Source organism: Psilocybe cubensis, chromosome 12 (genome assembly GCF_017499595.1).
Source record: "Psilocybe cubensis strain MGC-MH-2018 chromosome 12, whole genome shotgun sequence".
In the NCBI taxonomy this organism is placed as follows: domain Eukaryota; kingdom Fungi; phylum Basidiomycota; class Agaricomycetes; order Agaricales; family Agrocybaceae; genus Psilocybe; species Psilocybe cubensis.
The window spans coordinates 1955855-1976676 of NC_063010.1; the positions used below are offsets into that span (position 1 = coordinate 1955855).

Consider the following 20822-nt stretch of genomic DNA (forward strand, 5'->3'; position numbering starts at 1 on the left):
GAGTATAACGGTGTTTGATAAAGAGGCGATCACAATGTTTTGAAGTCAGGCAAGGCTTGAACGGCAAGGCTAGAACAAATACTTACCTAAAAAGGTATGAACCGAGGCGGGTCAAGTGTAGTTCACACAAAGAAAATTCTTTTGCACAACATTGCGTGCGGCTTTCAGAGAATTGAAAAATACCATAAATAATCTAAAATACGTTTGAAGACGTTTCTGAAAAAAAAATTTTTTTGGTGTATCCAAAGTGCATTATGAGGACGTACGTACATACGTGGATTGTGTGCAGTGTTCGAAATATCACCATTTTTGTAACTACACTAATGCTCTAATTTTTTGACAAATCAATTCTCCCAAAGATTCTCTGTCTTTAGACACTGTATTCATAGCGTTAGAGTCACAATTAAGCATTATACGAGGCAAAAACCATCAAACCGAGATCACCATAAACATCACCCGAGATCACCATACGTTAGCCTGCTTTTACACTACTCCAGCAATTCTCATCTCATTCCTTTAATTTTTATCTTGGACTGATTTGATTCACATCTGCTATATCAGGAAGTATCTAATGAATGTAACTATGCAGTGGTTTTGGCATTATTTGACGTAGATAACAGAGACAATCCCAACTTCCATCGTGTTGCGTTAGCTTCCTCGTCTTGCGCACGTTGCTCTCGAGTCAGCTTCGCCAAATAACGCTCACGCGTCATGAAGTTATTCTCTACCCATCGAAAGATTCCGCCCGCTGTGTACTGCGCGAATGAATAGCGACGTTCTGTTTCCTTGATGGGCACGTTGGAATGTGTAATCAGGGCTGAGGGGAATAAAATGGTGCACCCAGGTGGGAACTCGATGACAATCTTAAGCTCCCATAATATCAAATGGCCTCCTGCTGTGTAGTCGAAGTCTCCCAGGGCGGTTACGGCGCACCAGCCAAACGCAAGGTTTGCGAAATCCTTGTGCTGGAAGCAGGTTGTCCATGGGCCAAAATTATACGACACAGCACTAAAGATGCTGTCAGGGAAGATGCGACGGAGCTTGGGGTGCTTGGAATGTAGTTTTGAAAGCGTTGTGGCATAGTACTGATAGAGCTGGTTTGCCCACGTATACATGACAGCTGCCAATACGTTTTCAGTGCGCGCAGTTGTCCAAAATGAGGAGAAACTTACATGATGCGAAACTGGAGAATCTCTGGAACGGTTCCATTGCGTTTAACTCGGCCAGGACTTCGGCGTTTGGCTTGGAATTCTTAACGTTGCCCGGCATTTTTCGACCACCTCCGTGTGATACGCCACAATTGAGAGAAATGAAGGCTCCTCGACGATGAGTTTCGTCCTCGATTGGGATGCAACACCGATCGCGTCGAGCCTCAATGGCAGCAGAGGCCTGGCGCTGAAGATCTTGCCAGTAGGGGTCGTTAGGGTGGTTTGCAATTACCCCAATGACATGGTTACTCGCATCGACAATCGGAGTAGATTCGCTGTAAGATCGAAGGCGTATTCGAGACTGGGGACTAGTTGAAACGAAAAAAAAAAACTTACCCTGTGTGCTTGATCAACCGGAACTTGTATTCGGACTGCTCTCCCACCAGATCTTCCAACGTATACGCCCTATCCGACGTAGGCCCTTGGTTCAAGGCTATGTAACCCGTGCTGGAAACAGGGATGTTTTCCGTTTGAAGGTCGCAGTGCGCCGGAGCCGATTTGTCAATGAGTTTGCTGTGGGCCCGAGCGCGAACATACGCGTCGGCCGCCTTGGATTCTTTCTGACGTTTTTTTGCCCGGGCGTTGTTGGCCGCCTTATTTCTTTTGACAACTCGTTTTTGCTGGCCTTCAGTGAGAGGGCGCTCCAGGGGTGTTGATGCGTAGGTAGTGGAGGCGATGGGGGTGTGAATACGAGGTGCTCGAAGATCAAACCCCGGGTCTTGTAATGCCGCCACAATGTGACCGGGGAGATCGAAAAACGCCTGCAACAGGGACGTGTGCATCCTACGGTTTACGCGAGTTGTGAAGAGTTAGCTATGGGTAAGCGGTTGGGGCACAAAGGGTTTAAACCTCAGTGTATGTCCGTGCCCGAACATTCCTGAGGAAAACACCGCCTTTCGCAGTCCAACAGTGTATGTCCGTGCCCGAACATTCCTGTTTTCTTGCCAGAGGGAGGGTGTGGAAACAAAGGGGGAAGGAAAGAGTGCTTGAAGACTTACCTTTCACGTTCAAATGTTGGTTGAGATCTAAGCAAGTTGGATTGACGATGACGACAAAGATTAATGAATATTTCCCACGAGCGCGTGACTGCACTCAATGATTCCGAGTAGACCCTGAATAATGGTGAGTTGTCAATGCAAGCTTTTTACCTTTAACGCATAACCTTAATATGTCAAACTCTGACAGGCCCTCTAAGCGATCACGCACTGGTCGTTCATCATATCACGACACTGTGCCCAGCTTGAATAGGCACGATGTCATCCACGTCAGCGAAGGGACAATTCGAAATATAGGAGGAGTTTTTCGAGCGACTCGCAGATTTGAGTCGCCTCAACGTGTCGCTGGAACTTGGGAGCAAGTCACGTCTTGGGAACCGCCGGATGACGAAGAATATGCTTTAAATCCCGACGGGGATTTTTACAATACCGTCGTAGATCAGGAGGTGGTGGCCGAGGATGGCACAAAAGACACTGTAAAAAGACAACAGAGCAAGGTTTCGGTAAGAAATGAGTACGTTATGACAGCAGTAGACGCTAAAACCATGCATAGAAACGGCCTCACGTAGTTTGGAAAGAGACCCACCGTGAAACATATCTGGAAGAGATTCTTCGCTGGGCCGGGCGCGGTGACTTCCGCCATGCTACACAGTGTCCAGACTGCCTTGTACGAGGAGTAACGCCCGAGACTCCTGAATTCAGGTGTCGCGAATGCTTTTCGCCTGACCTCGTATGCCAGGCCTGCTGTGTGAAACGCCACAGATTACATCCCTTTCACCGAATTCAGGTAAGCTGTTTGGCATCCAGTTATCATCTAATATTATCTTTAACATACCTATCTTGTAGAGATGGACCGGCACCCACTTTTTGGCAGTTTCTCTAAACACAATTGGGGGAAAAATTCAGCTGAATCATTCCAGCGGGTATTGCAAAAACCCAACGCCGTGTCATGCCAGTTTTTTGGTGCTCCATACGAATGGAATTCATTCGGTCAACTTATTTTACTGTAACTGCTCCAGAGCTATCCCTCATCACTTGCAATTACTCCGACGACGGCTATACCCAGCTTCACAAATTACTCCAAAAACAGTTGCAACTTTTGAGTTGCTGCGTCATCTCCATAAAATGGCATTAACTACCAAGGCCTCGACATATGACTTTTATCGCGCTCTTGAAAAGTCAACAAACAACACAGGGATTAACCTCCCACCCTCGCGTTACCCTGCACTATTCCGGATGATTCTTCAATGGCGGCATTTACAAATGCTAAAGTGGGCGGGGAGAGGGCATAGCCCCACAGGGGCTGCAGGTACAGGCGAGGGTGAGCTTGCAATTCAGTGCCCGTCTTGCCCACATCCCAGTATAAATCTTCCTGTTGGCTGGGAAAATGCGCCAGACGAAATGAAGTGAGTTATATTGATGTTCACTAGTATCCGATAGCTAACGTTACTACAGATTCCTCTATATGGTTATGATATGCATGGACGCCAACTTCCGATTAAAAAATCAGATGGTGTCTAACTGGTCTCAAGACCCTGGGCTTGGAATCGGGTGGGCGTATATGATACCACTCAAAGGATATGAGGAGTATGTCAAGAGCCGGCTGTCAGACAAAGACGTAAGATTCAAGAGTTTGAATAGCTATTGGTTACTGATACCGGGTCTAGATAAGCACATGCGTTGGGTTTCAAGCACTAGCCAAGGCCAATACAAAATTTTCAATTGGACTACGTTACACGGGCCTGGGACTTACAGTATGCGGTCGCTCAGAGATGATTATGAGAGTTGGAAATCTACATAAGGGAGAAAGGTGCGTGCTATCAATTTAATGCTAGATGAATTTGTGTTCTAAGAATTCATAGATATGCCAACATGGACTACATTTTTGCTTCAATTCTTCGAACATTGGCTGTACAATTTGTGCTGGCAAGCTACGATATAGCTTGTCAGTGGTTCATCAATCTTCTTCGGCGAATCGAAACACAGTGGCCAGATGAAATCAAGCCACGTTCCAACATCACACTGATGCCCGCAATCCCCAAGCTGCATGAGCCAATGCACAAGCAGCAAAATCATGAGCTATACTCCTACAACTACATGCCTGGTGTTGGTTTATCAGACGGAGAGTGCCCCGAGCGTGTATGGGCGCCGCACAATGTCCTGGCAAACGCAACCAAGACTCAGGGTCCGGGTTCACGACATGACACTCTTGACGACCATTTCGGCTTTTGGAATTGGCTCAAATATACGTCGATGGGAACTACGTTGCTTCGAAAGTATAAAAATGCGGTGGCTCAGCGAAATATTCAGACAGAGGGCCATCGGGGCTTGACAGATTCTTTGGAAGACCCAAGACTTGTGCCTGCATGGGAGAAAATGTGTGTCGAATGGGAGAAAGATCCCTTTCCAAAAACCACAGCAAAAAACCCATATTATGTGAAGGAGACTGGTAAGTGATCCCACCTATATTCATCTATCATATGCCTGATTAGGTATAGGTGCATCTGAAGCTGAAGTCAAGAAGGCCCTTCACGATGAAGAGGCTGAATTTTTATCTAAAGGTGGAACGTTACCGCACAAAACTACCCCGTCTGTCTTTATTGGTATGGGCCTAGACCTTGAGGAAGCACAGTAAGTTATATTCCTCGTCTACAACATAAGACTTTAACTTATAACATGGGTGCAGGCGGCGACTTAAACGGCTAGCTACCAACACGAGTGCAGATGCCACTATTCGCCAAGAAGGCACACTCACGGAGCAGCGAAATATCCTCACTACACGCATTCGGGCATGGGAGCAACTTGTTCCCATCTATATGCCAGGACTGCTTCAGTATCAGACAGATAATCCGCCGACAGAGCAGTCAACGCACGCCGAAGACATTGTCCTGTGGCTTCCATCAATGGTACCCGCAGAATGCAGAGAAACTATCTGTGTGGCCGGCTTGGCTGATGTCGAACAGAAGCTGCGGATGGCGCATATGACCGACTCTTTGAATGCAATACGGCAGATTCTCAAAATCAAGTCACGAATGATTGAATTCAAAAATAAAAACATACGAGGACAACGTGGGGGAACCAGGTCAACGTCAGTTATCGACCGCGTGCATGAGCGTGCACGATTTGCAGCAGGAAAATATCGTGCAGCTCGGAAAGCTTATTTCGAGTTGGCAGGACCTGGTAACTGGGAGCAGAATTACCGTATACTTGTGTCAGGGCAACACTATAATCAGTGTGACAAGGCCACCAACAAAGATTAAGCAAGAGAGAGAGAGAGAGCAGAGGGAGAGTAAGAGAGCAAAGAGAGAATAAGAGAGTGAGATAGATTCAATGGTTCTAAGAGATCACACCAATGATAGTGGATATCCTAAGAGATTGAAGCTGAAGCTACAGCTACCTACAAGTCCAGTATTTATACTCTACAGCTATTCTAGAATATTCCCTACATTACATCATAAAGGAAGGTTAAAGAATAAAAGTGACATCATATAGAAAAAGGATGAGTAAGACTAGGAATCATATAGAATTTACTAGAAAGAAGTGGACCAAGAAGGCTGTGATGAAAGAAATAAACTATCTAATCAGATAATTGATAAGATAATGAAAGGATAAGATAATTCTGTGAAGATAAAGAGGGAAAACTGGAGAAACCCTGACATCACCCCCTCTCTAAGGCACATTTTCCACAATGTGCACATGGATGGGTTAGTTTAGAGGGTTTAAGAAGAGGAGGAGGTTCAGTAAAGTTAATAATAGGAGTGAAAGAAAGTCTATCAAAGGTCACAGCAGAAATCCTTCTAGGTGCTGAAGGATGTTTGGCATGGAAGTCCTTGATAGCCTTAGAAGCATTTTTCAAATGCTCTGCAGGCTCCCAAGTGCATTCTTCATTAGGATAGTTCTTCCATTTGACCAAATATTGAAGTTTGTTTCTAAAAAGTCTGCTGTCCTTGATAAATTCAACTTCCCACTCAGGATTTTCTCCTTGAATGACAGGAGGTGGTCTAGAAGGAGGCTTTCTTCCTACAATATCTGGGTGATAAGGTAGAAGTTTAACCACATTGAACACTGGATGGATTTTCATGGTAGATGGCAGCTTAAGCTCATAGGCATTAGGGCTAATAACTTTGGTAATTTTGTAAGGCCCATATCTTTTATCATCCAATTTCTTGGAGGGCCTATCAGTTTTGAGGTCCTTGCCATCCAACCATACCAAATCCCCAACTTTATACTGAGTTGGAGTACCTCTGTGTCTATTATAGAATTTAGCCATATCATCAGCAGCTTTTCTAAGTGCAGACTCTGCTTCTTTCCTGGCTTCTTCCATATTTTTCACAAAGGTATCCACAGTGTCCATTTTACTATCTCTAAGGGGTTCAGTGCCCATTCTGGGATGTCTGCCATTATTGAGCATGAATGGTGTCTGCCTGGTTGAAGCCTGAACTCTATTGTTATAAGAGAATTCAGCTAGAGCTAACCATTCAACCCAATCATCTTGTCTATGGTTTATAAAGAGTCTAAGATACTGCTCAATTTCTTGGTTAACTCTTTCAGTCTGACCATCAGTTTGGGGATGGTAGGCTGTAGATGAGGCTGTCTGGATACCAAGTATTGAGTTGAGTTCTTTCATAAACCTTGAGACAAACTGTGGACCTCTATCACACAGAATTTTAATGGGTAAGCCATGGTGTTTCCAGACATAATCTCTGTATAGTCTGGCTGTCCCTTCAGAAGTGACTTCATCTGTAGTAGGGATAATGTGGATCATTTTACTAAGTCTATCCACAACCACCATAATGGCATTATACCCTTGACATTCTGGTAACCCCATAATAAAGTCCACAGAGATGCATTGCCAGACATCAGAGGGAATCTCAGTAGGAATTAAAAGGCCAAGAGGTTTGGCTGGAAAGGTTTTGGTTCTGTTGCATCTATCACAACCTCTGGTATAGGCTGCAATAAAATGTGACATTCCTGGCCACCAATAATTCCTAGAGACTAGCTCAATTGTCTTCCATTTCCCTGGATGTCCAGCAATGAAGGCATCATGGTGCAGTTCCACAATCTTTCTTCTAAGATCTTTGTCCTTGGGAACATACACCTTCCCCCTGTAGAGAATAAGGCCTTGTTCTTCTGACCATTCCTGTCCTTCAATCTTCTTGGTAGAAGATTTCTTGAGCTCCTGAACTGCCTTGACCACCTTTTCATCCATCTCCTTAGCTTCTCTAATCTTCTTAAGAAGATCATTTTCTGCACCAGTAATGGTAGCATGACCCTGCTTGAGAGCCTGGATTTTAAAGTAGGAAGGTTTGAGGAGAACTACATTTTGGTTATCATTCTCTCCCTTTTTATGATCTGGTCTCCTAGACAAAGCATCTGGCTTAAGAGATCTTTTACCAGGCCTATGATGAAGAGTAAAATCAAATCTGGACAGGAAGAGTGACCATCTGGCTTGCCTTCTGCTGAGCTTTTGGGCAACCATAAAGTACTCTAAGTTTTTGTGGTCTGTCCAAATCTCAAAGGAATGTTGGGTTCCTTCAAGATAATGTCTCCATTCATCTAGTGCTCTGATAATAGCCAGCATCTCTTTGTCATGGATCTCATAATTCCTTTCTACTTCAGATAGACTCTTAGACATAAAGGCTACAGGATGCCATTTCCCATCTGATCCTTCCTGAGATAAAACAGCCCCAGTAGCATAATCTGAACTGTCTGCTTCAACTTTATATGGCTTGTTATCATCAGGGAAAATCAAGACAGGTGAAGAAGTGACTTTCTTCTTTAACTGGTCAAAGGCTTCCTGCTGTCTAAGACTCCATCTCCAGACTGTTCCTTTCTTTGTCAATTCATGAAGGGGCTTAGCAATGTCTGCAAAATCCTCTATGAACCTTCTATAAAAATTAACAAATCCCAAGAATGATTGGACATCCTTGACATTTTCAGGTTCAGGCCATTTAGAAACTCCCTCTACCTTGACAGGATCCATCTCAATCCTGCCTTGTGAAATGATTAGTCCAAGATATTCAATCTTTTCCTTTTCAAATTCACATTTCTCTGCTTTAAGGTAGAGTTTGTTCTGTTCTAAGATTTGCAGAACTTGCTTGACTACCTCTCTATGATGATCAAGAGTCTCAGTGAAAATTAAAATGTCATCCATGTAGACAATGACAACATTTCCATCAATGAGCTCAATAAAGATATCATTCATCATAGTTTGGAAGGTAGCAGGACTATTGGTTAAACCAAAGAACATGACCAATGGTTCAAACAGCCCTCTATTGGTTCTAAAGGCTGCTTTCCATTCATCTCCCTTTTTGATTCTGACATTGTTAAATCCCCACCTAACATCAAGTTTGGTGAAGTATTTGGCTTTGCTGAGTTTGGTGATGATGTCAGAAATCAATGGAAGGGGGTAGGAGTTCTTGATGGTCATTTCATTCAGTTTTCTATAGTCCTGGACAAGCCTAAGAGATCCATCCTTCTTCTTGACAAAGAATACAGGGGAGGCCATAGGTGACTTGGAGGGTCTAATCCTGCCAGACTTCAGATTTTCCTCTAAAAAGGCATCAAGTTCCTTTTGTTCATTGGGAGAAAGAGGATAAATCTTGGATCTGTAAGGTTCAGAACCAGGTTTCAGCTCAATAGCATGATCCCAAGGCTTTCTGTCTGGTAGCCTATCAAAAGATTCCTTTGAAAAAACACCTTTAAACTGATGATAGTGCTTAGGAACAGTTTCTTCAAAGGTTTTTTTAGGGGAATCAGCTTGCTGATGAGACTCTTCTGCTAATCTTTGAGACATAGTAGAAGTAGCATTAATAGACTGCTTCTGAGGATGAAGGTATGAGATAAAAATTCTATCCTCAGGCTCAATCTCAGAATCAGAAGAATCTTCAATAGAATCATCTTCTTCTTCATCAAATTGAGGGAGTTTCCTCCTTTTGACTGCAGCTATTTTCTGCCTCTTTCTTCTGGCTCTTTTGGCTTCCATTTGGCAGTCAGAGGGACATCTAATAAACTGGACATCCCCTGTCTTCCAATCAACATCTGGATTATGGTGCCAAAGCCAAGTATGTCCAATGATAGCAGATTTGTCTCCCAAGTCACAAACAGCAAAGGTGGCCCTTTCTGTATGGTTTTTGTGTACCATAATTAAGTCTACTTCCTCATGGATAGAGCCACTCTTGTTGAGAGTACCATCAACATTATAGACTGGAATGGCTCTAGAAAGTTTCCTTGTGTTGAGATTATGATACTTCACAAAACCAGAATGCAGAAAGAGGCCAGTAGCTCCAGAATCAAGCAAAGCATCAACAGATAACCTTTTCTCTGTGTCCATTGTCTTTAAGATGACAGACAAATGGGTAGAGGTTTTAGGATTATGGTTGAGGATGTAGATCTTTTCAGGGAAGGTAGAAAGAGAGGAAGAAGAAGACATGATTTCTGCACCAGAATCTGAAGACTGAGGATCAAGTCTGTCAATTTCATTTTCTAGTACATTAAATCTATTCCATTGGGACATGTCTTTCACCAATGGTGCTTCTAAAAATTTTTCTTTTCCTCATCTTTCTGCTCCTTGCCTTCCAAGATTAATTTCCCAAAGTAGTCAGCCAGTTCTTCATGGGTCATAGCATTGATGTTAACTGATGACCTGCAGTTTACAGCCTTATGACCAGGCTTTCTGCACTTGAAGCAAACAATTGGCCTAACTGACTTCCATCCAGAGTCAACCTCCATGGGAACTACATCTGGTTGCTTTGCCTGAGCACCAAAGGTCCTAGAGCTGCTATTGGAAAAGACTGGAGGATTTGGAGTAGGCTTAGGAACAGCCTTGGGAGTTGGGGCTTTAAGGAAGGGAGAAGAAGAGGAGGAGGAAAGAGACTTGGTAAAGGCCTCACTCTGTCTCCACTGCCTATCTAGCCTGGTACTCCATTTAATCCATCCATCCAAGGTTTTGGGCATGTCAGGAACATAGTAGACTGCATTCCTGAGATTTTCATTAAGCCCAGCCTTGAATTGGTCTACCAAAGCAGCATCATTATACCCAGTATCTGAGATCAGAGCCCTGAAGCTAGCAACATACTCATCAGCAGTCTGTCTGCCTTGCTTGAGCATGTGCATTTTATGCTTAGCTGTGTTGGAGGGGTCTGGATCTGCAAACACTTCCCTAAATTCATAAACAAAGTCAGCCCAAAGACCTTCTTGGGACTGAGCATTGTCTATTACTTTAGTCTTCTCATATGCCCACTTCCCAGCAGTACCTCCTTTCATATGAGATAGAGCACAAATAACTTTCTGAAAGTCATCTGTAATCCCTTTCCCATAGAAATATAATTTAAGCTGACTGAGGAAGTTTTCTGCCTTCTCCATAGAACCATCAAATGGATCTGGAGGTGAGACTTTAATGACAGAGTGTGAACAGGAAGGGGCAATATGAGGGGTAGGGAAAGAGTGAATATCTAGAGCAGCAGGTGGTGGTGGTGGTGGTGGTGATGGTGACTGACTGACTGGTTGCTGAGGGTGTGGTGGAGTGGATGATGACTGCTGCTGCTGTCTAAGAAAATTCAACTCTTGGGTAAGGAGCTGGACCTGATGCATGAGCTCTTCCACAGAAGGAGTGGTGGGAGGCAATTGGGAGGGGTCCATGTCCATGGGTAGGGGTAGGTAGGCTCTCTGATGTGTGTGTGGGAGAAGCTATCTACTGAAAGTGCCCTTGAAACTATACTAAGTATTCTAAAAAAAATATCTATCTACTGGATACCCAGTTGTCACACCACTCAGGGCTCTAAACCTAGGATCACAGGGTTACTGGATATTTCCTAGACCACCAAAAACAGAACACTAGTAGGACTGTGTCTGCCCCAACAGTTGGTATCCCTATCTACTAAGTTTACACACAGCACACAACAGAGAGTAGGAAAGATGATGAGCCAAAGATCTTGAGGAAAGGTCTTGAGGAGGATGTTGAAGATTGGTGGAGATGTAGAGATTGGTAAGAAGATTGGTGAAGAGGTTGATGAAGAGGTTGGTGGGTTGGAAGTGGAGGAAGAAGGTTGAGGTAATGGTGTTGAAGAGGTTGAAGAGGTGAAGAGTTTGGTGTTGAAAGAGAGATGGTGGAGTTGTCTTGAGAGAGCTTCAATCTTCTGTCAGGGCAACACTATAATCAGTGTGACAAGGCCACCAACAAAGATTAAGCAAGAGAGAGAGAGAGAGCAGAGGGAGAGTAAGAGAGCAAAGAGAGAATAAGAGAGTGAGATAGATTCAATGGTTCTAAGAGATCACACCAATGATAGTGGATATCCTAAGAGATTGAAGCTGAAGCTACAGCTACCTACAAGTCCAGTATTTATACTCTACAGCTATTCTAGAATATTCCCTACATTACATCATAAAGGAAGGTTAAAGAATAAAAGTGACATCATATAGAAAAAGGATGAGTAAGACTAGGAATCATATAGAATTTACTAGAAAGAAGTGGACCAAGAAGGCTGTGATGAAAGAAATAAACTATCTAATCAGATAATTGATAAGATAATGAAAGGATAAGATAATTCTGTGAAGATAAAGAGGGAAAACTGGAGAAACCCTGACAACTTGCAGACGGAGATATTCGAGCATATCAAGATCCTGCTCGGCTAGGACCCAGAAAGGGACGCCGCGGAACGCTTGATGATGAACAGGTCGCGGCAGGGATGGATGTAGAGAATCAGCCAGAAGAGGGGGATCTTTTCCTGTTCAACGAGGAGCGCACCAAGCGTCAAGGATCGGGTCAGACACGGCGAACTCTGTCATGGATCTGGACGGTTCGTACCAATGCTGCAGACACAACAAGCAAAGAAGAGAAAGATGATCTCTTGCGTGTTGAATGGGCGAGGAGCCGAGCTAGGGTCATGCGCGCAAAAGAGGAGGTTTCGATGTTGAAGGAAGAGATGCGGCGAACATTAGTGTTTTTGGACTGGAAAGCTGTCTGGTGGCGAGAACGCAAAAACGCTATCTCTAACGCGAGTAGCGATCGCTTGGAGGCCATTTCCGCATTTGCCATTGTGCAAGCTGACCTTCAAGATTCCTTGGCGGAGCATTTCCGAAATCTGTGGCGGTCTCCATTACAAGAGGCAACATTGCGTGCTGCAGGTTCTTCAATTGCTGCCACTGAGCCCACATCAGTTTCTTCGACTGACCCTGCCTCGACATTGACATTGCTTGGAGATGGAGATGAAGGTGATGATAACGGTGACGACGACGACAAGTACAACGAGGAAGAAATGTTTGAAGAGAGTGGTGTGGAGGAGTTGGATATCACTGCAAATAGTGTAGCAGCATTGGTGTAAATCAACATTAAATTCGTAGCTACATACTTTACATGCAATTTAGAACGATATGTCGACGAGGAAAAAGGTTACAGAAATGCTGCCAAGCAAAGGTGGATAGCTGCCGCGTGCAGATAAGCTGCAAGAGATTCCAGCGGGAGTATGACGCGGTATGACGAAGTGACAGGAACCATCCATCGCGTCTAAAAATACGCCTGCATCAGAGGCAGTGCCAGGCCCAGACCAGGGTGGGCAGGGGTGGGCCGAGATTGCGTCTAAAAATATACTTGCATCACTGATGAGTGATCATCAGGAGGCTGTGCGCGGTCCAGACCAGCAAGGGCGGTGTGGCACACGGCTACTGCACCCGCGAACATCCCAATCGGGAAGGCGCGCATTTAATTCCCCCGCGTCATCCAAACCCACCCCGACCAATCCATCCCGCCACCACCCCCGAACCCTGCGCAAACAACGCCGCCGCATTCTAGGCGCTGCTGGCTACCGACCCGTATTTTTTTCAGCCCGAACGGCGGCCCCAACGACGAGCAACGCTATTCCGAACGGCCGGCATGCGTATTGACGCATTGTTTGGTGCAGCTGCCCAGCACGTGCTCAGACGCGGCGAATGCATCAAATGTGGCAACTGGAAACTGCCAGGCTAGATATATACTGCCCACCTGGCAGTTTCCAGTATATGATACATCAGGACAGCAGGTAGAGGTGATTTTGGAAGAGTTTCCCTAAATCCTTTGACGATTTATCTACTTGTGATATCTCTTACTCAAGTAACGTAAGTTAGACTTAATTCGCCCTTGTCAAACATTCTAAGAACATCATTGGAAAGCACTTTCATCACCCCGCCTTGAGCTATCATCACCGCTCTTGGTTTGGCAACTCCTCACATGCGTAAGTCCATCTTGCCTAGGTTAGAACATTGTTAACAACGCCTCACAGCAATTATACCATCCCGCCTTGAACCAATACCGTCAGTATCATCGTCCTAAAAGCCACTAACCAACCCCACACAACGCAGGCTCGCCCACACACAATGGTCAAGAAGCCCAGCACAGAAGTATACCACTCCATTCAGGTCGCGTATTGCCAGTCTGCTGGTGTCAGGCTGGTGTGCGCGATTGTCTTAGGACATGCGGGGCAGTTGACATTTGACCCTACCCGCTCGATGTGTGGCACCCCCCCGCCGCCACCCCTGTAAATCGGGGGTCGTGGAAACCAGGGGGTGAGGTACGGAGTGCTGGTTGGTTCGCCCACCCCCCTAAGCAGTAGCGGTAGACTTGCAGGACATCGTCGCTTCTACCGTGAATCGCAGGGGTGGAGATTGATAAAAGCTTGCTTTGGACCCTGTGTGTTGGGCGGGCTTAGGCGAGTGATGGTTGGCGTGAGGTCAGTTTGCTTCTTTTCGTTGTTTGATACGGTTTATTTATTTATTCCTAGCCTCGGGCGATAACCAGCACGATGCTGCAAACCATTGATCGCAATACAATAACACGTTTTGTTCCTCGAGATCAACGCGTCCCAATTGCTTACCATTTTGTGCCATAGCATCAATGTTTGGTTGGACATGGGTCATCATCTTACAGAAAGAGCGCTTCAGTGAGTTTCGTACTTCCATCAGTCTTTGCACTGGTAACATTATGTAGATTTAGAAACCCTCGACATATTCGAGATCAATCTTTGCTCTGTCTTTCTTTGGAAAGATCATGACTGGTGTGTTCAGTTACATCCTCCCACAACCGTCTAATTTCGTTCGTGTAAGGCTCGCATTTCTCATTTTCCCATCAAACATAAACACCGGCACTCGCAATTCCAACGACATGGACGAGGTCCTTGTCGCAAGTCACACCATCGCCGCGCAGCCACTTGTAGTCACGTCAGATCTTGGGGCATCTGGTTCCCTTTTACTTGTGAGTCCGTTCCCTGAGATTATCATTTCTTCTAAAGGACAATCACCTCATTATGTATCCATCAGGTGTTTTTTCTTTTTTTATTTCGTTTTTATTTTATTTTTGAAGTAGTTGTAACGTTACGCACCAGGTCGTTGCGTCGAAAGATCTCTTTCTAGGGAAGTTCCAGGTCTACTTTGATTGAATGCCTCATTCTAATATGCCAGGTATTCAGGACTCGGTTTAACCACGCGAACCTCAGTGTAATCCCCAACTCCGGCATACACTGTCACACAAGAACTTTGCAGTTATAATCCGCCCTACAATTCTTCTAATCCGTACAACCTGTCAACATCAGGCTCTTTCAAACACAAAAGGCAATAAACTACAACTGGAGCCGCCTCTAGCTTTATAAAACACCAAGTCTCAAAAGATCTAATGCGTCTGACCTTCTCATTTTATGTACGTTGATACGCAGTGCAGCTTGCTAACCACGGAAATCGCGCGCACCAAGTCCACTTTCCCACGCTTCACATGATCGCGGAACATCAATACACCACCGACATCGCCCACCGACACCGATATTCCTCGCTCCCGATTCAATTACTCATTTATTTCTCATCACCATTCCATTTTGTATGCGTCTTCGTAATATTTTAACAAATTTTCTTCATTTTAAAACCTGAATTTCATATACAGCACAGCTTTCATTTTACCCACACTTTCCGAGTAGACACAATAGGCGCCCGATTTCGCACCCTTGCCGTTTCCTCCCCATCCGAGAAAATTTTACAATTTAATTAATCTACTTCTTCTGTAGACTTACTCATAGTGTCTTGGCCTCCATATTTCGTGTTCGCTTCGCTTATCTCTTTACAAACTTTGTTTTACACACACACCCCAGCTCAGTAGTATAAAAACTAGCTAGAAAATTATCTACACAATAACACATCGTTCACCTCTCGTTTCCATCGTGCTCTCATCGTTTTCAGCTGGTTAAGAAGACCAGGGAAACCCTCTCGCACCCTCAGACGCCTCTCATAGCGGTTCTCCAGTTGCTTTTACTTGTTTACTCTTTTTTTGTTTGCTCGACGCACCTAGGACGCCGCTGGCACATCATTTTTGGAGCCCACCGCGAGGGTGTTTCAAACATTGAGCCTTCAACCAGCCGTTCGCTTCGACAGCTTCCGTCTAGAACCCTTCGTCAAGAACTAGTTGCTGCCTTCCAAAACCCAGAAAACCTTTCAGACGAATCACTATTCATTGAAGTACCCGAAAATCAAGCCACTCATTCGTATCTACCATCTCCAACATCACCTCTATTCTCTCCATCTGAACTCCCTTCCCCTATATCCGGATCCTTTGAATTTCCAACCACAACACACTCGCATATCAGTCCTTTCATTCTAACACCTTCTCCAACCTCAAACACCCTTCAACTCCCATTGCAACAGTTTATGCCCCAGCCTGAAGCTGCTACCATGTCTCCACACATGCCAGCTCGAGGTGATCGCAGTGCACCATCATTTGATCCCACAAAGCCCAGGGAGCTTTGCCGTTATTTTTCCGACCTAGAATTCTTGTTTTCAATCTCAAATGTCACCGATGATACGGAACAGAAGAAGCATGCGGTTAGATACGTCAGTCTTGACGTTGCAGACATCTGGGAAACGCTTCCAGAGTTCACCAACCCTCTCAAGAATTACCAGAGCTTCAAAGCGGCTGTTATGGACCTTTACCCCGATGCTAATGACGCATACAGGTACACCATGTCAGACATGGATTTATTAATTGGAAACCGTCAACGTTTAGGCATCCACACCCTCTCTGATCTCGCAGAATATCATTCCCAGTATATGGCGGTCACAAACTTCCTATGCTCGAAATCCAAGCTGTCTACACTGGAACAGAAGCGTGGTTATGTTCGTGCATTCCAACCGGCGCTTTGGGCAAAGATTTCGCAACGATTGCAACTCAAGAAGCCTGACCATTACCCAGACGAGCCCTACGACATAATCGACGTCCAGACAGCTGCAAAATTTGTTTTACATGGCACCCACACAGCAAGCGCTTTGGCAATCCCTTCTTCTACTCCTACAGCTTCTATCCCCGACGTCTCAATTAAACCAGAGCAACTCGGTTCTATATTCACAGAATTTACCAAATCGATTATAGAGGCGCTTAATAGTACTCAGAATCGCTCAAGATCAACAGAACCAACCACTCAATCTGGAATCCGAGAAGTCAAATGCAATTTCTGTGGAAAGGATCATTATATTCGTAACTGCGACCTCGTTGAAGAGTATAGGCGCGCTGGAAAGTTAAAGCGCAACACAGAAGGCAAAATTGTACTCCCCTCAGGTGCATTCATCCCCAGAGACATCCCTGGCACCTTAATGAAGGAAAGAATCAATGAATGGCATCGTCGCAACCCAAATCAACTTGCTACAGCTACTCTATCCGCCAGTACATTATTTGGTGCGGTTTCGTCAGTTCAAACGCCTTTGGAATCGTTAAGCGCCCGTCAGACAATCCAGTTGACATACCACCTTACTGCTGACGATAGGATCACTTTGCTAGAGGCTGAACTCTTCAATCTGCGTGCCAAACGACCTGGGTTCACTCCAATTATTCGTACTCGAGCACAGAAAGAAAGGGCACCCGTTGCTGAAGAAGACAGAGAGATTTCGCCACCTAGAGACTCTGAAGCACCCAAACCGTCTACTTCTACTCCAGATACCTCGTCTCAGCCTCCCATGGTTCAAAATAACGATATAACTGCGCCCAGAGCGACTACAGACGATCCTCAAACGGAACATCCGTTCAGAAACGCATTAGACGCCGTGTATATGCCTCCTCAGTCCAGAAATGTTGCAGCACTTCCAAAGCCCGCACCCAAGAAGAACGAACCGGCCTATCGAACATTCCCCCCCATCTACGACTCTGACGTTGCCAATACAGTGTATAATCGGTCTCTTGAAGCTCCAGTCACCATTACTCAAAGGGAACTTCTGTCTATCGCTCCAGAGATCCGTTCACAATACAGGGATTCCACAACGTCTAAACGCAGTGCAAACACGGATAAAATAGCTCAGACAAACCTGTTGGAAAACAGGGCGGACCCTACAAGCAATACAGTTGTTTTCAATGCCTCCACAGTGCATCCTTTGCCCTCCAGCCAGCACCGAAGTCCCCCAGAAGGTTCTACAGTTATTGACGACCCCTTTGACATTTATTATCGCTCCCTTCGCCCTGGACAACACCCCGACCCCAACAAAATTATTGTGGCTAAGGAATCTTCAGCACTTCGTTCAATCTATCCTATTGTTGACAACTCTCTCAAAGTGGAATGTATTCTTGATCCTGGCTGCCAGATAATAGCTATGTCTGAAGATGTTTGCCATAGCCTCTCCCTCATCTATGACCCGACTATCAAACTCAACATGCAGTCTGCAAATGGCACAGTGGACCAGTCTCTAGGCCTCGCTTGAAACGTCCCCTTCTTGATAGGAAATCTCACCTTCTACATGCAGGTTCATATTATCCGAGAGCCCGCATATGACATACTCTTTGGACGACCATTTGACATCCTAACCCAGAGTGTAGTCCGAAACTTTGCTAATGAAGACCAAACCATTACCATTAACGATCCCAACACTGGTCAAACTGCAACTATACCCACCTCGCCTCGTGGACCACCTAGATTCCTCAAGAAAACTCACCACCATTGCCACGAACACCAGGATTTTTAATATCCGAGGGTCTAGGTTCTGATAGCGACATTCTTGCTCTCAATATTTGCACTGAAGAAGGCCATATTTATATTCAAGCTACTCAAGAACTAGACTCCTCGGAACATCCTCAAGCCTCGTATTTTACCGCCTGTACCATAAATTCTGATTCCACACCCAAAGCTATCAATTCCAACACTCTTATTTCGTTGTCTCCCTCGTCTAACAGTTTATTCCACCCAGTTTCTAACGTTTCCACTCAAAATTTCGACCCAGTTTCAACGTTTGCAGCGTCTAAGAAGAAGTACAAGCCCGTAGCCAAGAAGACTCGCCCTGTTTACGCAGAATTACCCGAAAAATATCGCATAGTTCGCAATATTTCAGGCAACCCACTCGCTAACCTTCCCATTCTCAACCCAAACCCACCCGATTTTGTACCAACCGGCCGCTATACTGAAGAGAGAATGAAGCAGTTCGATGAAGTACACACCCCAGGATTCCTCTGGACCGAAGAACGAAAATTATTACACCATTTCATGATGCAACATCAAGAAGCTTTCGCATGGAACGATACAGAAAGAGGTCACTTCAGGGAAGACTTCTTTCCCCCAGTGAACATCCCAGTTATTCCTCACAAACCTTGGGTACAGCGCAATCGACCCATTCCTCCTGGTATCTATGACGAACTCTGCAAGTTATTACAGAAGAAAATTGACGCTGGTGTCCTTGAGCGATCCAATTCTCCGTACCGAGGAGCATGGTTTACAGTCACTAAAAAGGATGGCAAGTCTCTACGAATTGTACAATCCCTAGAACCATTAAACGCCGTCACAATAGCACACTCTGGAGTGCCTCCCTTCACAGAACAGCTCGTAGAACAGTTTGCTGCAAGAGCATGCGGTGGAATGCTGGATTTATTTGTTGGATACGATGAACGGGCGCTTGCTGAATCCTCCCACGATTATACCACTTTCCAGACGCCTTTTGGCGCCCTCCGACTTACCACACTTCCAATGGGATGGACCAACTCGGTCCCCATCTTCCACGACGACGTTACATACATTTTACAGCCAGAAATTCCGCACACAACCATTCCTTACATCGACGACGTCCCAGTTAGAGGCCCAGCTACTCGATACATATTGCCTTCTGGAGACTTTGAAACAATTCCCGAAAACCCAGGAATTAGGCGGTTTATTTGGGAGCACTTCCAGGGACTCAGTTGTGTTGTCCAACGCATGAAATATTCCGGCGGAACGTTCTCTGGTTTCAAGTCGCTACTCTGTGGACCAGAAATAACAGTGCTAGGCCATCGTTGCACTTATGAAGGCCGTCTCCCAGATCTGAGCAGAGTTTCCGCTATTGTGAACTGGGGACCATGCTCAGACCTATCCGACGTTCGATCCTTTCTTGGTACCATGGGTGTTTGTAGAATATTCATTCGGAACTTTTCCCATCGTGCTAATCCTCTCATTAAACTCACCCGCAAGAACCAACCGTTTGAATGGACTCAAGAACAAGAAAAAGCGCAGCAAGACCTTAAGGAAGCACTCCTGAAATCACCAGCCCTTCGTCCCATCGACCACTCATCCCCAGCACCAGTCATTCTTGCAGTTGACACGTCTAAAGATGCTGTGGGACACTTACTCTGTCAGTGCGATTTACAGAACCCCCGCATTCGATATTATTCAAGATTTGGATCCATTACTCTAAACAAACGTGAAGCGCGATTCTCTCAACCAAAACTCGAGTTATACGGCCTCTTTCGCGCATTTCGAGCCCTCAAACTTTACCTCATCGGTGTACGAAATCTTGTCGTCGAAGTAGATGCGAAATACATCAAGGGGATGCTTTCCAACCCAGACCTTGCCCCTTCTGCAAGTATTAACCGATGGATTACAGCGATTTTAATGTTTCATTTTGATCTAGTTCATGTACCAGGTACTCACCACGGACCAGACGGATTATCACGCCGAAAACCACAGCCAGGAGACGAGCCCGAGCCTGAAGACGACTTCGAAGACTGGATCGATGAAATGCAAGGTTTTATGCATATTCTGAATCCCATTACCACAGCACTCACTGTGCAAGTTCCAACACTCGTATACTCCACCTCCCTCGCGCCAGAACCATCTCCCTCAGAAAATAACGACCATTCTACACCAAATACATCATCCGACGACTCCCAGACTTCCTATTCCATTATTCCTCAATCCGACGTTGCACACAAGGCTGATGAACGCACATTAAAGGTCAAAACATGGCACGAAACGCTTAAGCGCCCAGACGGCATGACGGACTCGGAATATTCGACATTCCTTCGTTACTGCACAGAATTCTTTGTGGCATCGGATAGACTATGGAGAAAGGATCACCATGGACATCATAAGCTCGTCGTACCCATAGAGCGACGTTTATTCATTATTTCTTCAGCTCACAACGACGTTGGACACCATGGATTCTTTGCTACAAACTCACTAATAACAGAACGATACTGGTGGCCTTACATGGGCTTTGATATCGCTTGGTTCATTCGTACCTGCCACCTCTGTCAACTTCGTCGTACCCAGAACGTTCTAATCCCACCAACCGTTGCAATTCCAGCTCCACTCTTCGCCAAAGTCTTTCTAGACACAATGCACCTTCCCCCATCTGGAGGCTACAAATACATCATCCAAGCTCGATG

The 20822-nt window shown here is 45.3% G+C and overlaps 4 protein-coding genes across 4 annotated transcripts; 3 read left to right on the forward strand and 1 right to left on the reverse strand.

Annotated features, from left to right (window-relative positions):
• Nucleotides 1-581: 581 nt before the first annotated feature.
• On the reverse strand, nt 582-2846 carry JR316_0012571 (uncharacterized protein; the record flags this gene model as incomplete). The annotated part of the gene is made up of 6 exons (XM_047898196.1): nt 582-1120; nt 1173-1483; nt 1545-1991; nt 2207-2320; nt 2415-2437; nt 2790-2846. The coding sequence occupies 6 exons, from the start codon at nt 2844-2846 to the stop codon at nt 582-584; spliced, it is 1491 nt and encodes a 496-aa protein (XP_047743085.1).
• A 482-nt stretch (nt 2847-3328) lies between these two features.
• Nucleotides 3329-5463, forward strand: JR316_0012572 (uncharacterized protein; the record flags this gene model as incomplete). Its single annotated transcript, XM_047898197.1, has 6 exons — nt 3329-3609; nt 3659-3821; nt 3871-4013; nt 4066-4652; nt 4702-4834; nt 4890-5463. The coding sequence occupies 6 exons, from the start codon at nt 3329-3331 to the stop codon at nt 5461-5463; spliced, it is 1881 nt and encodes a 626-aa protein (XP_047743086.1).
• Nucleotides 5464-11889: 6426 nt separating this feature from the next.
• On the forward strand, nt 11890-12625 carry JR316_0012573 (uncharacterized protein; the record flags this gene model as incomplete). Its single annotated transcript, XM_047898198.1, has 2 exons — nt 11890-12519; nt 12569-12625. The coding sequence occupies 2 exons, from the start codon at nt 11890-11892 to the stop codon at nt 12623-12625; spliced, it is 687 nt and encodes a 228-aa protein (XP_047743087.1).
• A 1711-nt stretch (nt 12626-14336) lies between these two features.
• JR316_0012574 (uncharacterized protein) lies at nt 14337-17896 on the forward strand (the record flags this gene model as incomplete). Its single annotated transcript, XM_047898199.1, has 2 exons — nt 14337-14426; nt 15398-17896. The coding sequence occupies 2 exons, from the start codon at nt 14337-14339 to the stop codon at nt 17894-17896; spliced, it is 2589 nt and encodes an 862-aa protein (XP_047743088.1).
• Nucleotides 17897-20822: the final 2926 nt, after the last annotated feature.